The sequence below is a fragment of the Hippoglossus stenolepis genome, chromosome 19 (genome assembly GCF_022539355.2).
Source record: "Hippoglossus stenolepis isolate QCI-W04-F060 chromosome 19, HSTE1.2, whole genome shotgun sequence".
Classification (NCBI taxonomy): Eukaryota; Metazoa; Chordata; class Actinopteri; order Pleuronectiformes; family Pleuronectidae; genus Hippoglossus; species Hippoglossus stenolepis.
In genome coordinates, this window is record NC_061501.1 from 16,881,023 (window position 1) to 16,906,813 (window position 25,791).

Genomic DNA, 25,791 nt, shown 5'->3' on the forward strand with positions numbered 1-25,791 from the left:
GGAAACTCTCGGGACAAATGACTCAAAGTAAACAAGTGTAGCTGCTTTTAAAAGCTGCGGCAGCTCTTCTGGTGCAGGAAGCCGGGGATCATGGGTAATAATTCCCCCCCTCCAGTTGTGTTTCAGCTCACTTGGTGGAAGTTCGTCAAAAACTCAAATGTATTGAATCTTACATCACTGCGAGGGGGATTATGATATTTTCATTACTGTGCTAAGAAAAAAGTGCAGTTTAATATGCATGCACATGAATTTAGCAGATTCCTAAAGTGTGTGAAGTCAGAAGCTGTTGCACACACCTGTTCATGCAGCTGAAAACAGAAAGCTCTACTTGTTTTGCAATCTTCAATCAGTTCATAATCTTCATGGCTTTGTTTGCACAGTGAGTTTACTCTGTTCTCTCAGACTTTGCTAGTGAAAGGGCCTGAATTTCTCGACGGCTACAAAAACCAACATGAGAGTCAGAAGTCAGCCACCATGTGTCAGACCGTGCAGCAGCGCCTGGTCATCTCAGATTTGGGGATGTTATGGTCTTTGTCCCACAGGCGGTGGAAGGGGATCCCACCGAAGCCTTTATCGTGGCTCTGTGACGGAAACAAAGACACCATTCAGAAGAAATGGGCTCCAGTGCAATGTCATGCTGGCCCAGGACCCAGACTCATGTTTTCACCTCAAACAAAACCTGTTGTGAGTCTGAGCAGCTCAGAGGTTTGAGTTTCAGTCACTACAAGTCGAATGTGATGTGTGGAAAAGAGGCCAGGCTGGAGATTTAGCTGCAAAAACATTTGAGCTCTGCAGGAAACTTATATCTCAGTGAGAAACTTCTGAAAAGCAAAAGAAGAATTTCTCTCCGAGAAGATTTGCATCAGACAAAGCTGCTCAGTCTCTCGTTTCCTCCCCGTCAGAGCCAGGGAGATCATGAGACTTTCTAAATTCACTATGGTCTTTTGTTCCAAGAAAACAAAGCTCGGCTCATAATCGATGCTTTGTTCACCTGCTGCTGGAGTAAAATCCTGATGATGTACAGTCCAGGGTGTTGGTTCCTCTCACTGGGCCCTGGTGGAGGTTCAGGGCACTACAGCCCCCAGATGGAGTCAAGCATGGCCTCAACTGTGCTGCAGAGGATTGTAATAGTAAGATAACAATAGTAGATAAACAGTATAAAGTCATTTCTCACTCTGGACACGTTATAAATGTGACAGCAGCGTCACACAGGCTGATGCTGAAGTTTCCCATGAAAAACAAAAGGAGCTAATTCTATGTTCACTGGCACAAGAGGCTAAATGTCTCCATCTAGTGGTCATTGCATCTAACTGCAGCCAAATACTGCTGGAAATGATACTCCAAACAATGAACGTATTTATCGTTACAAAAATAACCAATAGGGAATAATGCTAATGAAAAAAATAAAGCATTGTATGTGAAATTGCCACCATTACATTTTATAATAATATTATACTTTCATCTTATTATAACTCTATTTAATTCTTTCTTTTCTGTTGTTCTGATCATAAAAAGGCCTCAAATACACTTTTTAATCTAAAATCCTCTTTGTTGAAACCTATTCTGTCGCCAGAGTAACAGGAGGCTTGATTTCAAAAAAGTACAAATCAATAAATCTCTTTTGTAATCCAGACACTGGTCTCCTCCAGTGAAACCCACTCGCTGTGAGTTTTACTATGAGACTGACTCATGTTGCTTTTCAGGCTGTGATGCAGACACACGCTCTCCACCTCCATCACCAGTGGAGTGTGACTGGTTGTTTTATCATTAAAGAGTCTCAGTCTGAAGATAATTATTTAACTTCACGTGTAATGTGGATTTAATTCCATCTCTATTCTTCTTATAATCCATAAACACCTGACTTCTCTGTTTCGGTGAAAACACATCCTTATTTCATTTTTCCCCCTGATATTTAATCTTCATTCTTCTATTTTCATTCAAGTCAAGTAGTTTTTCAGCATCTGATCCAATTCCTTTCTTCACATGTTGATCTAAAGCGCATTTCTGACCTTGAAAACAGCAGCGGAGAAAAAGATCTCCTGACAAGTGGCTGCTCCTCAGCTAACGATCATGTTACATGAAAAAAACATCCAGAGTTCATTTCCATGACAACAGCGGATGAAGATCATGTGATTTGATGGAAAGCACCAGAAAATGAACTAGACGACCTTGAGGGTTGATGTTTGTTTCAACTTTTTAAGTGTCATCTACTGAATAAAGAGCCTATTTGATATTTCCTTTCAGGTACTTTTTACTTTTACCTCACTTCATGTTTCAAAGCGTTACGTTTCCTCTGTCTCTTCCAACTTATCGCAGGAAAGTTTTATTTCTGACCCTCTTTTCCCTCCTCATCTTTGTGTGTGTGTTCCTGGTGTTTCACAGAGTGATTCAGACATTTCCAGCTCAGACGGCTCGAGAGCCGGTGACTAACGGTGAGTGAGCGATGGCACACTGGTCCCTGAGAGAGGCCACCTCGCTCCCATCAATCAGCCGCCTGCCTGCTACCTGGAGGCAGGGACGCTGGAGATAAAGCACCACCGCCTTCTGGAAATTGCTACAATTGAGTGATTAAGACCGCTGACGTCAAAGAAAAGCCTTTTTATATTTATTTACCGAACGAACGTTGACTTTACCTTCATTCACACACGTCTGTATGACTGTGACTCACCAGCGTCCTGGCCTTGGGCTCTGTTTGTGGCAGCTGCGTTGGTGAAAAGCACAGTGATGACGAAGAGGAGGAGAAGAACCTGGGGTAAAAATCACAATACAGTGGATTATTAGATGAGTGGAGCTGCTCGGTTGTGATGCCTCCAGGTTTGTGTAAACACTGCTGGTCCCAGATTCTCCCTCAGTGTAATTATGAGCCATGAAATAATGAAATTCATGTGCTGAGCTGGATTTCAAGTAGATCTTTGGTTCTAATGACTCATTGACACTTACTTGAAGGATTAGTTGTCATTAAAAAGCGTAATTCACATATTGAGTTTGCCTGTTTTCACCTCCACATGTTTCCTGTGTAAGTCAGTGATGGATTCTCTTACAAACACACACTTTAATATCAGGAACAATGTGATTACGGTTAATATTTGTGGAGAGAAAAATTAACTATTTTGATTTTATTTCCCCTTATTTTGAAATTACGACTATCAGGCTGCAACAGAACAGAAATACCTCAAATCCGACACTTTCAAGACACATTTTCACACATTATTTGTCAAAAAAAACAAAAATAAAACAAGAATTGACATCTTAGAATGGACAGAGCGGATCTTTTCATTATAATATTACATAGACATGTACCATGACAACTTGGAAACTCCACATAATGGTGTCTATCTGAAATGTTCTATTACAGTGGGTGCTTTGTTTTTCTCTTAGATGAGGAAGAGGAGGAGGAGGAGGAAGCTGATGAAGAGTCAACGTCACCTTAGGACGTCATGACGTGGGGTTGCACCACCACCAGGGGGCGGTGCGCAACCAGGCGTCCACTCTCCAGTGTGAACGGTGGTAAATGCCATGGAAATACAACAACACCAACAACAACAATAGGATAACAACACATAGAAATAAAAGTAACAATAGATTTTTTTTATGCCATCATCTGATATAAGTTATGTGTTTGATTTGAACATGTTCAACATATTTATACTATGTTTTATAAACATGTTTGTATGAACTATATGTTTCTCTTGGCTGCAAAAAAGTAAATAAGAAGAAATCACAGTTTTTCATAAGTCATAAGAAATACCACACAGCTTTACTCTATTATCTACTATTTATCACACTGACAGGTTTTACCACTAGCAACCTGCTTTGGTCTGGTGCCACTATGCTTTTCTTCTTTTTGTAATATTTCCAATAAGATAAAAAATGAAAGATAAATCATTTTGCACTCACAGATGAAAATATGCACGATTTACAAACACAGATGCACACGGCACAGACGTAAACACAAGCCTACAGTATATTGTCATACCTGGAAACAGAGGTGGAGTGCATCCATGTGTGTGTGTGTGCATGGGTGGAGGTGTTCTGTCTTCCAAATGGTGGAGGATATCGTCTGACAGGAGCAAGAAGAGGAAATTCTCAGACAAATGGGCTCCTCTCACTGTGCAGGGCTGAAGGGCCTCCCTAATTGGGAGAGGTGTCATCGGGCCCCGGCAGTTAATCACAACAATGTGAGGAGAGAATTGCAGCCGGGGAGAGGACTCATCATTTCGGAAAACGCTCTCCTCCTTTGCCTACAAGGTGTTTGCACGCCAGGGCGCTGGAAATTCACAACCTGCTGTCACGTCTGCAGGGACTGTAACCGACACTGAGTCTGAATAAATGTAATCAGTGCACGCACACTGTCGTCAGCAGAGATAATTGTAAACGCGTGCACTACACAGCCTCTGTAACATGCACTGTTTGTCTTGGATAAGCAGTTTGGATATAATTTGGCTCATAAATATATAATGGCTCCCGGGCTGTGGAGGAGGAGCCCGGGGAGTAATGGCATCTTGGGTTTCAGAAACACTAATAACAACATTGATTACCAATATTTGAGGAGTTCATCTCCAAAAATACCGTGTAGCATTGTGGGCTGAAGCCATTATCCAGAGTTTGTCATTCGATATCACAGAGCGGAGAAACTGGCCTCATCCTGTCAGCGGCGGATATAAATTCTCCATCAGCCTTTCGGGTTCATGATAATTTAGTGCAATCAATCATATCGTAAGAACAGGTGCCAAATCAAATGGAGGCTCGTCTAATTTTAGAATAATGGAAGGTTCTATTAATAAGAGTCTGCATTTCCTTTTTTTTCTAATTACATATTTTTAATAGGCTGGTTTTTGTATAAATTTCTGTCTTGTCTTTGATGTTTTGTTGTCTTGTTTTCGTTTGTCCTCTTTGAAAATAACTTTTGAAAGGTGCTGTTCACAACAACAAGAAAATGTCCGTGAACCTCCAGACGAGGCGTCGAAGTAGAGCAGCAGGAAGCAGGACATGACGTATAAATTCATTGGCCCTTTTCACCAAAACCTCTCGAGTTGTCTTGACGTCTTCGTCTTCTTCGTGTAGGGCTCCTGTCTTTCATCCTGAGATAGTTGTTTTCTTCCAGTTTCACATCTGTTAGAAACTTCATCAACACGCCCACTGGAATTTCAAGTTTCAAGAGTTTTAAAGTTCTGGAAAATGTCTAGAGCAACTGACCTGGACGTTTGAATTCTCACCTACAGCCCCTGTGGATACTTTCAGGAAAATGTCTTCAGTGCAGGTCTGAAAGCAGCTATAATAATTAAACATTGATTACCAGGAAGACATTGATCCTCTTCATGAATGATCTACAAGGTGAGAATGAAAAGCTGTGAGTAGGATGAAGTCAGTTGCAGACGCATGTTTCTGGATATTCTCCGATGACATTAACTCGTCAGTGGGTGCGTCAGTATTTGCTCAGAGCTCATCCACCTGCACACGACGGCTGACGAGTGACGCCAGCTTCAAGGTTATAATGAGCGGTTTCCAGTTGTTCATTCCTGCATCGTGAAATTACTCATCGGATGACCTATTCATTATCTTACGCACGCAGGAATGAGTATTGAGCTGTGAGCGTGTACCTGACTGCGAGTGTGTAAATGTATTAATGTGTGTATTGTGGATTCTCTTGTGGAGGTGGTTGGTGCTGGTGGAGCGTAACAGAGGTGCTTTGTGAGTCATGGGTGCTCACATCACCGGGGGGGAGGGGGCCACCATTGAGAAAAGCTGTGTGGGAGTCCAGACCGGAGCGTGGCTTCAGAGGACGGAGGGAACAGGATCTGGTGGGTGGCGGGTCTGCCCACACGGCTGTGGTGTCGAACAAATCAAACACACCCACTGGATCACAGGACCTGCTCATGAATCACTGGAGGAAATGAGAAGTAAAAACCGTTCTGCTTGTCGAGGAGCAATGAGTTGAAGGGTCAACAGAAATCGAAATTGAAATTCAAAGGCTGATTAAAGGATTACGACGGTCCAAAGCAAAGATGCTCTCTTGTGTTGTCCTCCTTGATCTTTATTCAGCCTTTTACCATCTCCCAGTTGATGCTGGGACTGGTTTTGGCCTCACTGGTTGTGTGGCCTTCAACAAAAAGAGAAACCTGGTAAAATTACTCAAAACCTGCACATCCTTAGATACTTATGGGAATAATTGAGAATTTGGTTGCACTGACCTTTTAAATCTTACAAATGACAGCAGCCCACTTTAAAACGACAGAATGAGAGCAGTGTAAAAGTATTTAGGAAATGAGAAGAACACAAATTCTGGAGAATTAAGTCCTTTCTCAATAAATACAAGAAAACAAGATCACATTGTGCAGCATGTGTGTGTACGTCCACCGGTGTGAGTCTCTCGCCCACGTATCTCCCACTAGGTGCATCCCTCCACACACACAACACGCAACCCCTCTATGTGAGTCATGAGCGTTACAGTTATTGCTCATGAGTCCATACACGAGAACACCCCGTCCCCTCGCTCCTGGTCGTCCCTGCATCCGAGAGACGGATGAGTCAGCGCCGGAGCATGCTGCCTTGTGCCAAGTGATCAGCATCCCCTCATGTTCTGTCCCGCCGCCGCCGCCCGTCCATCTCCACCCACAGGGCCTCATCCACAAAAAGGTTCACGTCTGAGGTTTGAGAGTGAGTCCTGCCGCGCTGGTGGATGTGTCCCGCTGTCCCGCAAAGACAACAAAGAGACACAGGAACGTCCAACTGTGACTCTCGCATGCTCCACGGGAGATCCAGAGAGTTTGCAGCAAGTGATGGATGTGTCCTCTGCCGCTGCTCTTCTGTCATTACTCATTTCTGCTTTGTTTGGTTCTTACAGACGTTAATCTGATTTATTTTTTATAGATATAATGTTTACTCAGGATCTTTATTCAGCCTTTAGGAGGGATTGGCTTCAGGCTGGCAGTAATAAGTGAGTCTGGTGTTTACATGGGATTTAAAGACCTTTGCTTGTTTGATCAAATAGAATTTGGCACTCAAGCTAATGTCAAATCAATAAAAAGCATCAGGGGAACACTGAGCCTGTTGTTTAATCCCAAAAATTTACACTGAATGTTTAAAATATAAATAAATGCATATAAGTTCAATATTCACTCTCTGTCTATCTGATCGGGCCTCAACCAAGTTCAGACACAATTTCAGGCCCCTAGCAGATAGGAGGTTGAGTTTTCATTTCCGTTCTGTCTGCAGAGTTACTTTAAAACTACGGAACCGATAACCTAAGAAAGAACCAATAAAGTTTGGAGTGAATTCAGATAAATTAGTTGATCCAGGATTTCTTTTTTTCACTTGTCTTTATGGCCAGATAACGTGCATGTGCTCTCCCAGTGCCCCTCTAGCTGCCAACGGCTTTTTCATGATGCTCGAGCAGCGTGGGAAACTGTCGGCACCAGTTTTCCACTGCCAGTTTTATAATTTTCAAGTTGCCGACAGTGTCTGGTGACCCTCGAGTATCGTGGTACAGGGGGTTGACCAGATGTTTTCTCCAGAAAACAGCTGGCTGCCGATGTTGGGGTCTGGGTTGATAAAAAGCAGTGAGGCTGAACCAAAACAATGTGCTTAAAGACATTAAAGACCTTTTTTCATTTAAATGATGATCATTGCAGCTTTAAATTTATTGACAAGCAGTGAATGTTCTTGAGTAAAAATATGAATAAACATTAAAAACTCAGTCTGCGAAATTCATGTTGAGAACCTTAAATGTTATTTCTTTATGCATGATTGGTATCTAATTGCAAACTAATGTATTTGAATGCTAAATGAAATGTGAGTGTGTCTCCTCATCTCCTTCTCTGAACTTTCTGTTAGTTCCCTGCAGCAGCCACGTATTGATCCTCTGTGTATCTGAAAGTGCTCCAGTAAACTGTAATCAATGCTAACATGTTTGCTTTGCACAATAGCCCTCTGCAATGTTATTTCTGCTGCATCACTGCCTGTATAGTCGCAGATATAAGTACTTGTACTCACTTTGTTTCATGTAATGCTCATTAGGCAGAATTAATGGGGCTGAAGAAAACTGGTGGATTAATAGAGCAGGAAGCGATTTTCCTTTCGGCTCGAGGAATAAAAAATATCACCTTGGCCAGTAATTATTTTGGAATTGGAAAATGAGGACGCTGGGTTTTTCTGCAGGGGTCTGGAGTCAGCATTTGATACCATCTCCTGTCTGCTGCTTCCTGCAGAGCCTCCACTGATCCCTGTTCAAAAGACCACAACACGCCATAAAAGCACTTCAGGACAGTTGCCAAGTCGTGCATATCCTAAAGTGGTTATGATGCACGAGGCTTTTAGAGGCCATGGGTTTCACCAACTGCGTGTCTACAAGAAGAATAAGCAAACAAACCTGAGACAGGGATGATTACTAAGCAGACATGCATCATGGGAGCGTCTCGTCTCAACCTCCCGTGGGATTGGAAATGTTTCGAAGAGCAAAGACGAGAGCGAAAATTCACTGGGATCCAAAATAGTGAAACACGCGGTTCATTTTCGTATAAATATTTATTGCAGAGGAGGTATCTTTTATGTACATGCTATCACAATATAACACAATATAAATCTACCAAATATTCCCATATAGTGATGCTATAGGCTTGTCATAGAGCAATATTTATAACAAGCACATAATACAGTGGGTTAGGGACAGTACCACTCACTATACAACTTGTAACAGTCCATAAAAGATCCTTTTTTTTCTTCTTTTTTGTTCTATCAAGGGCAGTGAAACATCGGTCCTACTAATTTCTTGAATTCATGCAGAAGCCACAAGAGCAAGATTTACAACGTTACAGCATTGAATAGTAGTAGTAGCAAGAGTAGTAGTTGTGTTTGCCATCGGGTGACGGACGGACTCGGTTTGGTCACAAGAGGAGACGGAAGTCGGGGTTTGAGATGAAAGCAGCAACAGCCGACAGAACGCACCATGGCAACGATCCGATCGCTGGACGAAGAGCTACGGGACACGGGTGTCGTCTACGTCGACGTGTTACAAGGACAAACTGTCTGGATTTGTGGACGTGAAATGGCGGAGATTCAAACTTTTACTGATTCATTGATGAGTACGGCTAAAGTACAATGATACTCTCCAGAGAGACGGACAGTAGGACGCTGGTTATGTTTACACAGACGCTATGGACTGACTCAACTGAGGGATGCTACGGCTAGCATGCTACCTACACAACAGAGCAGATCGAATGCTATGCAAAACTGTGACATTATTCCTAGTATAATGGTGGGATATTGCACCGTAAAGGCTCATTTATGCTCAACGTTAGCTACGGAAATGACAACAGAGCCAGAGTTTTTTGTCCGTTTCATATATGGACTCCGCCCTCTAATTATGCACTTGCACTCCCTGACTATCAACAACGTCGAATAACTAAATTGAACGAAATAGCTTTTTAGCTAATTCATTTTTATGCTAACTTCCGGTGGCTCAAAGCCAAAGAAATGAATAAACTTCCACTTGCACACGGAGACAGAGCGGTGTTGAAACAAGGCGGTACCCTGCACTCGTATCGTCTGTATTCGTGCACATCTTCTGAAAGCTTACGGACGAAACAGATGAAACGGTGCAGTACCACTGGAAATCGTGGGGGGGCAGTGTAGCCAGTGGTGAGTGAGACGAACATAGAACTCGATAAAGACATTTCAACGATGTCGGAACTTAAAAAAGAATCGATAAGATGTTACTTCGCCTGGGCACAGTCACAAACAGCTGCTTGTGTGCTGCCCTCTAGTGGATGTTTCGCTCAACAACAATGCCAACGCAGAGGACGCATGAAAGTATGTGGGCAGTGACCGGTACATCATCACTTTTCATATGTAACAGCAGCATAAATGAGCCTTTAGTGTTCCTTCCTCTGTGCTCCATGTATCACTGATCTGTAAATCTCACGGGCAAAACCTGCAAAAGCTAAAACAATCAACACAAACCGATAAAAATGTTTTTTTCGACGACTTCTTTGCTTGAAAATGTTATAAAATATTGCTTGTACTTGCGCTTTTTCTCCCAAAATAAAATATATTGAATTTTACCCAAATCACAGCGGCTTCAGAGCTCAGTGTGAGGTCATGTGGAACACGACGTGACTATCAAGAAATAAACACATCCCCTCTTTTAAAATAGCTTTCCTACGAGGACAGAAAATATATACGGCATATTATTCATCACCCAGGGCAGTAAAATCTAATGCGGCAGTGATTGCAAAGACTGAAGAGTCGGTTTTAAAAAACAGAGAGGGGCTTTTGAAATGTTGCTGCTGTCACACAGGAGGTCAGGTAATCTCACGTAATAGGATCCTGCAGCCGCGACCACAGGGCACATGATGGACGACACGGAACATCTGGTTCATAAATATCATATAGATCCATCAGAGCATCACAATCAATCCCGACGTGGTGACAGCTCCTCTCAGACCTTGTTCCTAAAGTAGCTCATAAAGCAGAGGTGATGACAAACCCTGCGCTGAAAGGCAAACACTCCACATTTTAAATATCTCAGACAAGCCCCCACCCCACCCCAGGTCAATGACAGAGGTAATTTCTCAGTCGGCGGAGGCAGATATAAGACCCGACGTCTAAATCATGTTCATGGGGTTGAGCTGTGGAGTCGCGTCGGATGAGAACGGCTACAAATATTTGTCACTGGACTGTTTTCCGTTGGGATGAGCTACAGAAATTTAGCAGTTTACGAACCGTGTTTAATCGAATGAGGACTTCAAAGTAAAATTCTCACTGACAAGCACAGATTTTTTTTTCCTATCTCACAGTTAGTAAGGACTCTTACAGAGGTCGTATATCATGTCGAGAGGAATTTTGACAGCAATTACAGATAATTACACTCAGTGACGACATTCAGTGATACCATGTAATTCTCACAAGATACCATAAAGTACTGTAGATGCTATATTGATACTCACATTACTGCAAATATTTTCTCAGGTGTTTATTTTGAATATAAGTGGGAAATTTCTATATTTTTTTTCCACTGTGATCCCAGGATGGAGAGTGATGAATATTTAGACATTTTGATGCAAAACGAGGAAACAAATCAAAACCTTCAAAAGGTTTAGTCAAATGAAAAATTGAAAAACCACGTTGCTAAGTCTAATCTAAAGTTATTAGCGTAATTAATCGGTTGGGTTTTAGCCTACTTTGCATTAAACAGGGAGGAACATGCAAATATGCTACTTGTGAACTTTCAACACTGAACAATCATAATTATCCTTCAGTATCATTGGTCAAACAAAAGACATGTTTTATTTGTGTAAATGGCCATTGTTTCTGTCAGTTATCGTAATATTATACTAACCAAAGGATTTACTCGGGTCTGGAAACAAAGCGACAGTAATAATAGCTCATATAAACCATTTTATTCAGAGGTAATTTAGAGTAAATAGTTGTGGTGCTGTGGTTTCCCTTCTCCCGAGGTGGGATTACGAGCAGGGCCATTGTCTTCTGGTGCCAGAGCCGTATAAATAGCTTCATCCACAGAAAGTGGCAACAGAACAATGGCCACAGAAATGGGTGAAAACAGGGATGAGATCGACGCGGCTGTAAATCAATTAACGACTCATTAAACATGACTCATAACCTGAATTTGTTAGTAGAATGTTACTGATACTGACAGAAATCATGGCCAAGAGCTAAAAATAAAAGTTATAAAAAACCAGAATTACTTTTAAAGCAGTGATTCCCATCAGCTGTTTGTAAACTGAGTTGTGGCAAATTCAACCTTTGAGGAAAAAACAGGAGCTGTTAGGACTTGATCATGAATCAGACTCCAGAGAACAGACTGTAAATAAAGATGGACTCAACTTCCCCTCGTACAAACCTGAAGCTAAATTATTCCGGGTATACACACGGCCATCTTGAACTTGCAAGATCACTTGGAACCAGAGTCCGTGCAGTACCGAGGTCGGCCTATCGCAAATCAATCTCTGTTTTTATAGCATCAAATAACTAATTAAAACCTTAAATAAAAACTTGAACATACAGTACATCCGTGTGATAACCACTACCCAACTACCTGAGAAAAATTACTTTTTAATTTGGTCCATGTCCCATCCACTAACATGGAGGAGGCTGGGTTTATGACATATACTGCAGCCAGCCACCAGGGGGCAATCCAAACGATTAGGCTTAAATTTTGGGGAGTTGGAATGTCGTCCATCTTTATGTACAGGCTGTGTCCGAAATCACCCACTCATTCACGAACCCCTACTTTGCTATTAAGGGTCTATATAGTGAGCTCATCCAAAAAAACGATCTTGAACACTACCTGTCGCCAGTTACGTCATTGTTGCAGGATTACGACGTACAACAACGTAATTTTACATTAAGTATTAATACGTAAGTAAAAAACATGTTGAATGACCATCATTTAATGTAGAAATAAACTTTTTCTCAGTTTGTGCTGTGATGCTCTGCTCGTATTTTACATTTGTACGACAGGTCGACCTGTTCCTGCTGCTCACGCTCGTCTCTGCCCCGCGAGCGCAATGCATGATGGTATATATTGCTCAGTCAGTGACCATCACACTTTTTTTCACAATGCATTGTGGGAAACAATGAGTGCACAATATAGGATATTAAAAAATCCCTAAACAATCGGACAGCACTAGAAAATGGCGAACTCACTATATAGTGGACTATGTAGTAATTAGCGAGTGATTTAGGACCCAGCTACAGTCTACGCTCCGCAGGTTACTCGTTAAGGAAAGTAGTTTAACTTTATTAACTCTCATACAAACTCAAACACACACACACACTTGTTACAAGCCGACCTAAAGACAACCCATGCTGGATTTATAAACAAAGCTGGTGCGAATAATTTTTCTCCAGTTTCACACTCATAATTTCTCTGGCCCTACTTTTTACAGCATACATATGAGTCATGTTAACACACATTCATGTTTAGTGCTGCTCTCATATAATCTTCACCGACCTGAACGAGCTTTTGGAAAATAAAACAACAACATTATACACTTGTCAAGACATTAATTGCCTTGGTCGACAAACTGGTAGCATCCGACTACCCTCGATACCTGGCTGTGCATGCTGTTTCTATAAAGTCAACGTCACAAGATGAACCCATTCGCTTTACTTCAGACTAATACAAGACAATGCTAGTTGGTTAGGCACATACAGTACATCCCAGCAGACCTGGAAGCATTTTAATCTGCCGAGAACTACAATTAAATAGGTCTAAACAAAATAAACATGTCTAATTTTGGTCGTTGTGTGTATCATGCCATGAGCTTGAAAATACAAAGTGTACAAGAAGAACAAGAGTCCGACCTCAGTTCTTAATTAATGGGGTTGGCTAAAGTGCTATAGATTGATTTTCTCACTGAGTCCTTCCCTCTCTGCCAAGGTTTTGGACACAAACTAATAAATTAACTTGACCGCCTAAAGACCGACGTCCCTCCTTGCAAAATGTTCCCATTTTCTTTGGCGTTCACTTCTGCAGTTTCTTATCATACTTCAAACCTTAATTCACGTTCAATATTCTTTCTCCAAAACCATTATTTCATGTCCTTGCCCAAGAAGTAATGAAGTCAATGCACTAAAAACAAAACTTGAGTACAGAACATGATAAATGCAGATTTTCAACATTGCTCATGAAGTGAAAAGGCTGAATCAAAAGTTGCATAATTTGTCTACAATTTAACTTCAGGATGTTCCTGTAATAATCTGGAATGCTCGTCACGACGTTGTTTTTTTGTACATTTTACTTATTTTCAAAATAGGTAAAACAGGAACAAAACCTCGGAAAGGAAGGCAACTTGTGGAGTTTGATCTACTTTTCTTCCAAGTCACCAGACTAATAGTAAAAGGTAATATTTAACGATTTTCAAAGTGAAAAAAAGTGTACATCAATAACTATAATTTCAGAAGTCCGTTAAGGTTTTAGTGTCATGCCTGCTTGCTTGATGCGCTTTCCTCAAAGTCCCAGGGACAAACATCTGCCTTTTTAGCAGCAGTTTCGACGCCGCCTTTAGGGTTTGGATTGCTCTGTTTGACCACAGAAGCACTTTTGTCTGTACCTTTATTAGCTGACGTATCCTCAAACTCCCATGGACAGACTTCAGCCGGTTTTGGTTTGGCTGCTCCAACATTTGCGCTTTTCCTTTTTTCCACCAGCGGTACCTCCTGCTGACTCTCTACATCCCAGGGACAAACCTCGGCCAGTTTTTGCGGGCTTGCGTGTCTCTCTGACGATTTACTCTTGTCCTTAGATTTTGTTCTACTTTTCTCATCAATGTCTTTTGATTTCTCTTTGTCAAGTGTTCTTGTGGAAGGGGTAGCCTTCTTTTTTGAAAGGTCTTCCTTGGTTTTGGCAACTTGAGAGGGACTAGGCGTCGTCTCAGAATTTGGAGATACTGCGGTACTGTCATAGTCCCAGGGACACACATCAACTTTAGTTGGTGGCTGGAGTGAGCCTCCTACTTTGGATGGATCTGAAAGGATACTTTTCCCTCTACAGTCCACTGGAGATGTGCTCTTTTTCTGCTTTGTCGTATCTGATGAGCAAGACACTTCTGTTGTCGTTTGAGGCTCGTCAAAGTCCCAAGGACAAATGTCTACCCGAGCTGTTTTGGAGCTTTCCACTGCAGAATGAGGCTGCTGGGTTTTAGCAAATTGACTAGTCTGACTAGATAATTGTTGCTTTGACCCTTCCCCTTGACTAACGTTACTCTCACCTCCGTCCTCCCATGGACAAACCTCTGCCCGAACAGCAGTCGTCTTCTGAATCTCCTTTGAATTCCTGCCACTCGAGTGATCAGACGCTTTCTGCTTCTGCTGCTGAGATTTGCCTCCCTTGGTGCTCCCTCCGTGAACTGTCGTGGTTTCCTTTGGTGCGATAGATACGTGCTTTATGACTTTGTTTTCAGATGGAGTTGGGACATCTTCCACTTCCCAGGGGCAAACCTCTGAGAGATCGTAGAGGTCCTTTCCCTTGACTGGATCGGAACAGATTGTTGGCTCGCTACCGCTAACCGGCTGTTTCATGATCGTACCTTTTGCCACAGTCTGTTTGTACTCAACCGACTGGCTGATAATCATCTTAGACGGGCCTTCGTTTTCTGGCTCTGCACTGGCCCTTGTCTCTTTGCTCTTTGACTGACTCTTCTTATTGCTGTCCTCTGCTATCTGGGCCTTTCCTGTCAAACCCAAAGTCTTCTCTTTGGCACTGGCGATGACACTGAGTGACTTCTGCAGCATTGAAGCCTTCGGATGAATTGGTTTCTTGTCTGCGGTGAGGTTATGGGCGCTGGCAGACTTGCAGACCAAAGGGACACATTCTGTAGATTCGCTGGGGACACATACATTCTCACTAGATTTCTTCTTGACCAGTTTCTTGCCCATAAGGGTATCCAGGAGGGATCCTTCAGCCGGGGTCACCTCCATCTTGTCTGTTGTCGAGCTGTTGGAGTCTTCGTTCTGGTCGCGGACGTGGTCGTAGCTACTGTGGGACTTCTTCAGGGAGAAAACCTTGTTCTTCAGCGTCTCCTCCTTGGCTGGTTTTCCTGGGTGAGGCGGATCGAAAGGGTTCTTTTTCAACATGCAAATGCTGTTACGATTGCTCCCATGCTCCCCCGACTCCTTGTCGTCCCGGCTGCATTGACGGTGCACAGATTCAGGGATTTCGGTGATGCGCCTCATCAGCGAGCGACCCAGCCCTTTCTTGGAGCTGCGTTTCTTCTGGAGATGAGGATTGTTCGCCAGCATCTTCTTCCTCTTGTAAATCTCCAACTGGGAGTAGAGCTTCTTCAACTCCTCCTAAACATGGATGCCGGAATGATTGGAAAGACAAAAGAGAAGTGGTCAGTCTCTTGCTACAAGCAAATATATCGGTGTTCTTACGATCAAAACACTGTTATGAAAAAGCAGACACACTATTGCACAGAGAACATGCCGTACAAATCCATGACACGTGACTAACAAACAGTTGTTAAGTGATGCACTACGGAATATCACATGCAAGCTGAAAGAAAAAGCAAAGACAGGACAGTCCTGAACAGCTTTAAATAAGGAAACGGAGTGTGAATTGATGTTAGGTCTGAAACAGCCTCTAAGCTCAGGTCTTGAATTAATCATATATCTGTCACCATCCCGTATAATGAATGCTTTTGTCATCATGGTAACACCCTCTCTGATAATTGGATTGAGGTGCCCAGATCTTTTGGTAGAGAGACTTCTTCAGCGCTAACAGACAAACAGAAATCTCTGCTCACGTTGGTACGTTTTTCCCAATGACTGTCACAAGGCCTTACGCCACAGCCATTAATAGAACTGAGAGGGCCCATTTCGTCTGGTGTCTGCAATAAAGAACTGCCATGGCTCAGTATTTTTGGTAGGATTTAAAAAAAAGTTATAACCAGGTTATACATCGGAGGTGGAAAGGTAAACGGAAGCCACGTCTTACCCGAATGTCCTCAGGGTCCAAACTGTGTTCGCTCCATGCAGAGGTTATGCTGCTGTTTAGGTACGACCCAGATCGACCCATGTCCAGCTCGTCCTCGTAGGCCTCAGAGGCTATATCGTCTCTCATGTGGGCGCCAGCAAACAGGAACTAGTGGAGTGGCATAAAAAAGTCTCATACACCAGATCATACATATATTGTAGCGTGATTCAAATTTCTAAATAAACAAGATGTTCTTATACCAATGTCAACATCTGTAATGCCTCAAGTACTGCTGATAGTAGATTCATTTAAATGCAGCGGTATTGGATCGATGCTCTGTATTGTCTGTCATCAGAGTCAGTATCAGGATAGTAGAAAAGTGGTGTCGGAACAAATGCAAAGTCTCAAAAATAACAGCAATATTCTCCTTTTCTTGGGCATGTGGAGTAAACTTGATCACAAGTTGTAAACTTTACCTTAGGAATGAGAAGCAGACCCAGTGTCACTGTGACAGTCAGGTGGGTGTGGGTGAAGAACAGCAGCAGCATCCAGTCTGGATGGAGCTCAGGGGCAAGAGTGAACCTGTCAGGATGCAAAAAGAAGAAAAGTATAAAAGTAAAAAGAGTAGATGGAGAGAAAAGAGAGAGAATAAAATACAAGAAATTGAATCTACATAGTACAGATGCCTCCAGATGCTCTCACAATGAAAGTGCTGTTCATTACGCGTGTTAAAAAGCCTTATGATAGCTGATTGTCAAATTGAAAATGCTCACACGGTAGCTGCAGTGAAGCACGACTAAATTATGTTGTGACGTCCACACACTTTGCTCCGTCTGCAGTAAACCTCTGAGATACAGATGGAGCCGGGGGAGACAGACGCCTGCAGACTTAATGAGTTTTCAGCCAAAGTAGATTTACCCACTGTCTGTCCAGGCGTCAAGTCCACCGCCTCGGATAATGCTCCACTTGATCCCTGCTTCCAGCAAGGACACCATATTTCTCCTCATTCTTTCAATTGGATTCACAACAAAAAGGGGGAGTGACCTTGATCTGCTCACAAGATGCAGCCTATTAATGCACCAGACAGCAAAACACTGGGCCCGCTGTGGCACAGCAGTTGGTGGAATATGAGATAATTACCGGCAGAAACAATAGTGCGTGCGAGGAGTAGCTCAAGTCTTTCATTTAAAGTGAACTAACAGGCTTTTCAGCACAGTGAGACCTTGAGCACGCCGAGGATATGAAGGCATGTCCTGTCAGATGCTAATTCAACCACCGGAGAGCCTCTATCCAAGCGAATGTCATCTAGCAGCCCCATTACATTGTTGAAGTTGGCAAATGGCTAATTAACGAACAGTTACTGTCGTAATGGCTCAGAGGCATGAATGACGGCAAAGGTCCAGCACATGAAATGCCCCAAAGCACTGAAGTCTTCCCTCCTTCCTGTTTTATGGCGAGTTTCTGTGCAGATGAGGATTTAATAACCTTGGCATGCGGTCTCCCCCGCCATCCCTCTACACTCATTTTCTCTCCACATCCCATTCGCACCTGGACCTTTTACCAAAACATCACGACCACCACGGCAAAGGAAGGAGCTGTAACTGGCCACCGTGGGATCAAATAGCCGGTTCTGCGAGTAACACAAATGGACGCCCGTAACTAGCTCCAGTGCACGCCGTGGTCTCTGGTGGCAGCCCGTCAGTCAGAATCAAACCCGCCACACCAGGCAACTGTCCAATTTATCAGGGGGTCTCGTCTGGTCATTTTCTGCAGAGAACAGACTCACGACAAAGCGGAGTCACGCAGAACCAGACGTTCAGATATGTCCAAAACTCTGATTTCTCCAAGAAGCTATCAGGCGATAAGTCGATGATACATTGATGTTGTTTTACAAGTGCCAATAATTGTAGTTGTTTGTGTTTATGCTCTGATATGGTTCATTGTTTAATAATGTGATGGAGCTGAGCTCTCGTTTGGAGGGGGGACACCAGCTCGGAACGGCAATGTCAGCTGAAAGGTCTCATTTACAAACTGCACGCTGCAGCTCTTTGACATGTACACAGGAGGGAGAGGAGTGATTTCACTACAATGGAGATTAAAAACAGAAACAGCTCCCACATGAACAGAAGGGTTGAGCCTCATTCAGCCTATATGTGATGCAAATGAGACAATCTAGTGGAGGACATAAACGTCAAAATGACACCAGCCAGCAAACGCCATGATATTAAATATGGAGCCGGTAAATGTGGAAACATGTTGTAAATGGACGTGACAGCATCTGTACATGTTGAGGATGATGCGTTTGTTGGTAATTATGTTTTATTGTCCCCGGAGCAGATGCACGGACGTGACTGCACCAGGAGCGGAGATTTATTACAGATCTTCCTGTGATCGTCGAAGTTTAAAGGCTGAATTCTCACAAATAACACAAATTTGCATCAATACAACTTCCCTGTAAAGGCTTCTAGAGACAAGCAGATCATTTAAACCTTCTATCGAATATTATATTTGTAAGTATAGAGTTTTTTGTGAAATGACGATATGTTGTATGTATGTGGTGGATTTTCTGACTCTGTTTTTTAAGACACACTTGATGTGATGATGCTTTTTCTTTTGCTAATAACCCAATTATACACTTACCAACTTTTACAATGCAAAAATTACTTTCAAACAAAACATTATACTATTATCTCAACAGATCAAGTTGCTGAAAGGAGCCTTTCTTTGCTCGATATTTCTTTGTGACTGACATTAATGAGGCTGCTTGCTGACTTAATGTCTCTTTTCCTACTGGTGCTTCTGTTGAACAGCGGTTTATTGGAGAATAGGACTGAATAAGACTGTTTATAATGAGTCGTTAATATGACTTTAATGGAAATGCATTGTTCTCTATTTATTTTTTGATACTGGCTAGATATGGACATTATTGTTATAATTATGCTGCTGTGCATCTTATTTTATTTGACTTATTTCATATGTCAGTACATGTATTTATACAGTTTATATTAACATGTCCATTTTTGCTATGAGACCCCTTGAAGATTAGTTGTAATGTAAGATTAGCATCCAAATGTGAATGTAAAAGTTAATTTGGGAGGCGTTACCTGATCACATGGAATATCGCTGAGAGGACGAGCTCGTTGTGAACGGCGATGGCCATGTAGCGAGGCTCGTGGAACGCCGACGGCACCGTCCTCACGGCGTAGCACAGGTACACTGCCCACAGCAGGAAGAGGAACTCGGCTGTGAAGAATGAGAAAAGAGGAACACAATGAAGACACGGGGCAAAGAAATCATTTATATGCAGAGCACAGGACCAAAAAATAACTGTTCAACTGTTGTACAACACAGGTTTACATAAAAATATCCTGCTCACAACAGCTGTGAAACTCAGTTATAACAGCTGTGGTTGTTTTCTCTGGAGAATAAATGGATCCTTGTGCACCAACATGGCCGCCGCATGTAATGTTTCATATACAGGGAGCTCCACAATTAACATGGTGTTTTTTACATGAGAAATGCATCAGAAAACAATTTGATTAACCATTAATAGAGTAATAATCTATGCTCTTTATAGAATCTCCACTGTAGAAGACATAAAATCCTGGTTTGTGTTGAACAAACACTAAAACAAATGCTGCTGGTTTCCGCAACAACACAAGAGAAATATGCTTAAATCTGATGTAATATACAAGATTAATTATCCAACACATAATTGCATTGCTGAAACTGCACTTTGTTGTGCGTTTGCATGTTGTTTTTTGACGTCAGAGCTGACCTGCACATTCCTGTTTTTACCCCCGATGAACAGAAAGGAAATCTGTCCTCGGTCTACAGTATCGCAGCGTGTCGTCCCTGCTGGGGGTCCATTCGTTTTACCCAGAAGTCAAATAGGACCGCGTTTTTTTGCTCCCTCGTGAAGCCTGAGTCAGCAGGCGTGAAAAAAACAGGATGCAGATCTGCGGATGCGGATCCTCAGTGCGAGATGCAGGCCCCCCGCCGAGCGCCGTCGATGCCTCATCTGTCTTTATCTGCTGCTGGTTGTTCCCTCTCCTCCGAGCGAAAAAACACAGGAAAACACCCAAATGTGCATCACCAGTGGGGAGGATTAATGTCTTTCTTTTAGGAAACAGGAGAGCGCTGCCAAATGTAGATGGAGGCAAACTGTCTCCCTCATCCCACTTCTCCTCATCACTCACTCTTCCCTCATCTCTCGTACACTCTTTGAACTCCTAATGTATCGTGCCAGACAAATTACTTCTGGATTTCCCTGCCATGAATACCTCAAATAACCCATGTTTTCTCTCTGTGGTGCCCAAAAACAGAATGAAGCGTGTATTCATCTATGTAAACCCCCGATGGACGCGGAGGGGCAGCTCACCGACAGCCATCATGTAGTCCCAGCGGTCCAGCAGACACATGCTGAACTGCAGCCCGTCGGGCGTGTAGCCCACGTCGATGAGAGTGGACTTCCTGTCCGGGTTCTGACACACGGCAGATGTCCACGCCACCAGGAACCAGCAGACGATGAGGAGGATGATGCCCAGCAGACGCAGCACTCGCCAGCTGGTCATGTAGGGGATCCTCTGGGCTGTCCGGGAGAGGAACACCTTCAGCACCCTGTGAGGAAGAGGAGGAGGAGGAGGAGAGACCCTCAGAACAACATGTAAATACACTGTAGATTAATATATGTCAAACTGAGCATCTACGATGGGATGGATTGTTGTAGATTAAGGCCCATAAGAGTTTTAAGGATTTAACTTTTTATCGTACCTACTGTCCATGTGCATGCAGCTTAGTACGACCACGGACTAAAGCAGAAGAACATTTCAGCTGTAAGAGGCATCACGGTTTCCAGCAGTGAATCTTTCCTCTTCCATGTTTAATACATGAAGCCGTAAATACACCGAAACACAAAGACGGCGCAACAGGAATTAAATTCAGCTGGAACACGTGATCAGCCGTCGCTATTCTTAGGCTCTGCCCTTCACGCACATTGATGAAGTGTCCACTGCGCTCGCCACTAATGAGCCCCCCATCAAAAATTGATCTGTGCAATATGTTGACTCGCAGCTCTGAGGGTTTACTCGGCTCGCATTAGCCACATCCTCTTAATCATCGTCTTCACCGGGCCTTTTTGACACATCCACCTGACAGAAAGACCCACAGAAGAACAATTTCAAGTGCGTTGCTTTAAATACGGCGGAGCTGCTGTCTCATTACGGGTTATTCAGTGCTGGATATCCTCCCCTGTTCTCTCAGCCCTCTGGCACTTCTTTCCCTTCCTCTGCTCCCTCACACATTTGTCTCTTGGTCCGTCTTTTTCCAAACGATATATATGGAGATCCTTTGGGACCAGAGCACACTGTGCGGTCCTAAACCTGAAGTTTATGCCTGACGTTATTAAAAAACACCGCTCACACACTTCGCTAATCACCTGATAAGTAAAGACACATAAGCACTAAAGTAGCTCATCCATCCATCATCTGTACCGCTTCGACTTCGAGGGCCGCAGGAGGAGCTGGAGTTAATCCCTGCTGACATGAGGAGAGGGCCTGTGTGTGTGTGTGTGTGTGTGTGTGTGTGTGTGTGTGTGTGTGTGTGTGTGTGTGTGTGTGTTACCTGTACAACTTCAGAGTCAGAGTCCCGTAGACGGTGGCAAAACCCAGCAGTCGGACCCATCGCAGCAGGATGCATCGGAAAACACTCGGCTGGAAGTAAAGAATCCCGACCTGCAACACAGAAAGAGTCTGAATAACAAGGACTGAGCCATTGAGACGACTAATCCCAGCACATTAACTCACTAATGAAAACCATTCAATCTGTTTGGAAGCTCAGGACAGGTTGTGGGCGAATGGTCATTGAGTTTCCAGGCCTGGAAATGAACTTGGATGCGTTTGAGAAAAAAAGTGCTGAGGATAAAATGTTGAAGCTTCACAGATCCATCACTGAGCAGATTCACTCTGTCGATGAAGACTGTGTGATGTGTTTGAAAGCTCCAGAGAGAGCTGGTAAGTTGACCTTGAGTTTGGATAGTTTCCAGTCTGAGTAAAATCAACAGCAAAACCAACCCAGTCGTATTTAAGATGGCAGCGTGTGGTGTTTAAACTGCTGTTAAATATATATATCAATATTATTCCAAATATAGTCGGATAAAGTCATGTTTAAAAATGCAGTGGAGTTGAAATTCACCTGAACCCCACAACCTCAGACCGCAATCATTACATGAAACAACGTTTAAGCATCAGAAACTAATTATAATAATTATAATGAAGCAAAAGATAATGATTTCTACATTTACATAATTCTTCCCACACTGCTTCTATTTACTATAATTTAAAACATATGGGTATGGGCATTACCAGCACGACTCTGACTCTACAGCTGATAAGGTTCACCTCTATTTCTCAAGAAACTGTAAATGAAAAGTCAAAGAGGAAATGTCATGAATCACATCGACTTTAATAGTTAAAACACGATGTGACAGAAGCGCAGTGACATTTTACATCCCTCCCTGGCATTACTCATAACACGGCTGCATCTGACGCTAACATCACAGAGGAACTGCCCTTGAGACAGAGAACGAGGATCCACCCGCGTTTGCTGTAAAGACCGAGAATCGCACAGACATGGCGCCCATACAAAAAAATAAACCACACACACACACACTCATGATCTTCCAAAAAGCATCAATCCAAAACACACAAAACTAGAGAAAGACACAAACATCTGAGGCAACACAATTATCTGTCCGTTGCAGATGTGCAGCGATTTCCCCTGTGGGATTGTTAATGGTAATCGGATTAGCCGAGCCATTAATACGTTCCCTCAGGCAGCGGAGAAGACGCAGGCATGTGGATTTCTTCGCTCACTATTGGTCTGAGTCAGTTAAGGGACACGGAGGACCCCACAGGAGAGAGGGTGGGCCACGCCCTCCTGTGACACATGGTCGACCAGAAAAACTTCTGACATGACTCAGCTGTCTTACATTTGCAGCATGGAGCAGCCCCTGAAACTCACATGAAGAGGTTAAAGAAAGTAATATTGCAAAAACTAAGTCCTCAGTGGATTCCTGACGAAACGCAGAGCGGAGGCACAGGAGCCGATAAAGAGATATCAGGCCTCTCAGCCTCTCAGCAACTTGCTGACGCACGTTTGGCTCCGCAGGGACAGAAGGAGGGCACAGGACGAGCAGTTAAAAAAAACAAAAAAAACACACACTGGGGGAAAACACGGCTTCCGACTCCGTTTTCGATAAACTGCAAAATAGCAGCTGGATCTCGGTCACGTGCCACTTCGGGCCTGGTGTTGTTTGTGGTGAGACAGAAACTCGCAGCTGTTCCCCGGAGGCTCGGCTTTAAATGATGCGAGCGGGTCTCAGGAAAAAGTTTTTATCACATTTAGTTTGTGTTTAAAAGGTGAGATCACATCATTTTCACCCGTTGAAAACCACAATGGAAAAGTTTTATATTTAGTCGCTCAAGATTCACAGTTGACAACAACAACAAAAGACAGAGACGAAGTCAAAGAAGTCTTTTTTCAAATTTTCATCAAGCAGAAGTTTATTAAGTTCAAGCAGCTTTGCTCATAATTCACAAGAGTGGACTTTTAAACTATTAAAGAATATGCTGAATGTGAAACTTTAGCTCCAGCGTAATAAAAACCAACCACGTGTTCCCTCTGGACTCTCAGCTCTCCCCCAGTTCATCTGATACAATACGGTCAATTCTCCAATCGCCTCATCGCCAATACTCTAATTTTACTCTGAAAATAACCTCAGTCATCGTCCTCAAACATTTCCGTGACCCCTCATGACCACATGCTGCAGGAGCGATATTCATTACGTAAGCAGCTCGCTCCGCCGCTGCACTTCCCATCAGGAGGGTTTCTGGGAAGAGTCTGGCTGTGACCCTCGGGCAGTTTTCTCTTCACGTCAGCGAGCATAAAGAGCAAGATCGGTTTCTAGCCTCCTCCTCCTCCCTCCGTCCTCTTCTCTTTTCAAACTTTCCATTAATAATCGATGCTGAGTGCTGGGAATGCTGGATTCGGCGCTGTGAGAAAGGAGAGGGATCGGGTGATGTTCTGCAGCGTGTGTGTGTGTGTGTGTGTGTTCACGTGCAGCATAAGTGCGTGTGAAGGGATTGAGAGGATCAGGGGGTGTATACCTGTCTAATGGACGTCAATATGAAGGAGACAATTATCAACACTCTTTCTGCTCCTCAGCTCGCCTCTCGCTTACAGCCTGAGTATCTGGAAGTGCTGAGTGCTGCCAAACATCTTGCAGACGCCATTTATATATCGTGATTATTCTAAACTCTAAGAATATATGTAGAAGGAGAAATTCAGTTTTTGTCACAATTTAATAAACATATGCTGCTTTTTTTGTTTTTCTTTGCTCTCGTGTGTTATAGAGGTTTTTTGTGAATGTAAAAGTTCTGCAAAGGTCGACGGTTCTGATACACGCTTGAAGCAGTTGACCAATCACAACAGAGCGGACCAGCTGGCCAATCAGAGCAGACTAGAGGGGGGTCTTAAAGAGACAGGAGCTAAATCCATGCTTTTCAGACAGAGGCTGAATAGTGGAGCTGCAGCAGTGGACAGTCTGTGGATAGTGATGTGGCTTCTGAACATTCAAGCATGTAAACATTTTCAAATAATAACACAAATTAAAATTATGAGCCCGAACATCCTTTTAAGTATCTCTCCCTCCAAAGAGGACAGATTTCATGGACATTTATAGGAAATATCAGGAAATATTTTCTCCTGGTTTCCGGCAGGTGTCCCTGCTGAATGTCTCCCATCTGCCGACCTCTCCGTCTCCAGACTCCCCAGACACCTGATTTAACACAACCTGCTTCTGCATCAACCCTCCGAAGCAAATGCTGTCAGGTTGGAAACTGCCAAACAGAACAAAGTGCTCCAGAGATCTGAGAGGAAGACACTTTTTGAAGTACTGGATGTCTAACTTACTGACAGAAACACCATATCTTGTTTTTCCTTCGCAGACTGGCATCAGTTTTTGGTTGAATTGATTTGAATGAATTGTCCCTCATGGACATTCACACCTCTCACTGAGAAGCTGATCTCTAATCCAGATGTTTGAAGGAAATACATCTTTGCTAAGTATTGAAGACGCTCAACCTTTTAAAGAAATATCATATTTTTGCAGAAATATACTTTGATTGATCGCAATCACATCTTCACATCTTGCATCGGTGCATTAACATGTCACAGCCTGTTTAGCTTAGGTGGAAACAGCTAACGTGGTTCTGCCCTGAGGAAACTGTCAGCAGCTCTAAAGCTAAAACTAATGTAATCTAATCCATCATTTGTGATGCATTATGGACGAGGCAGTT

At 43.1% G+C, this 25,791-nt stretch overlaps 1 protein-coding gene across 1 annotated transcript in view; it reads right to left on the reverse strand.

The window, feature by feature from the left end:
• Positions 1-8,508: 8,508 nt before the first annotated feature.
• gpr158a (G protein-coupled receptor 158a) overlaps positions 8,509-25,791 on the reverse strand; it is a 53,267-nt gene continuing 35,984 nt past the window's right edge. Inside the window, exons 6-12 of the mRNA XM_035141863.2 lie at positions 22,058-22,167; positions 20,817-21,055; positions 19,540-19,678; positions 16,912-17,017; positions 16,457-16,603; positions 16,266-16,349; positions 8,509-15,810 (exon numbers count right to left, since the gene is read on the reverse strand). Of these exons, the coding sequence (XP_034997754.2) occupies positions 13,942-15,810; positions 16,266-16,349; positions 16,457-16,603; positions 16,912-17,017; positions 19,540-19,678; positions 20,817-21,055; positions 22,058-22,167 (2,694 nt within the window). The 3' untranslated portion in view covers positions 8,509-13,941. The remainder of the gene's footprint in view (positions 15,811-16,265; positions 16,350-16,456; positions 16,604-16,911; positions 17,018-19,539; positions 19,679-20,816; positions 21,056-22,057; positions 22,168-25,791) is intronic.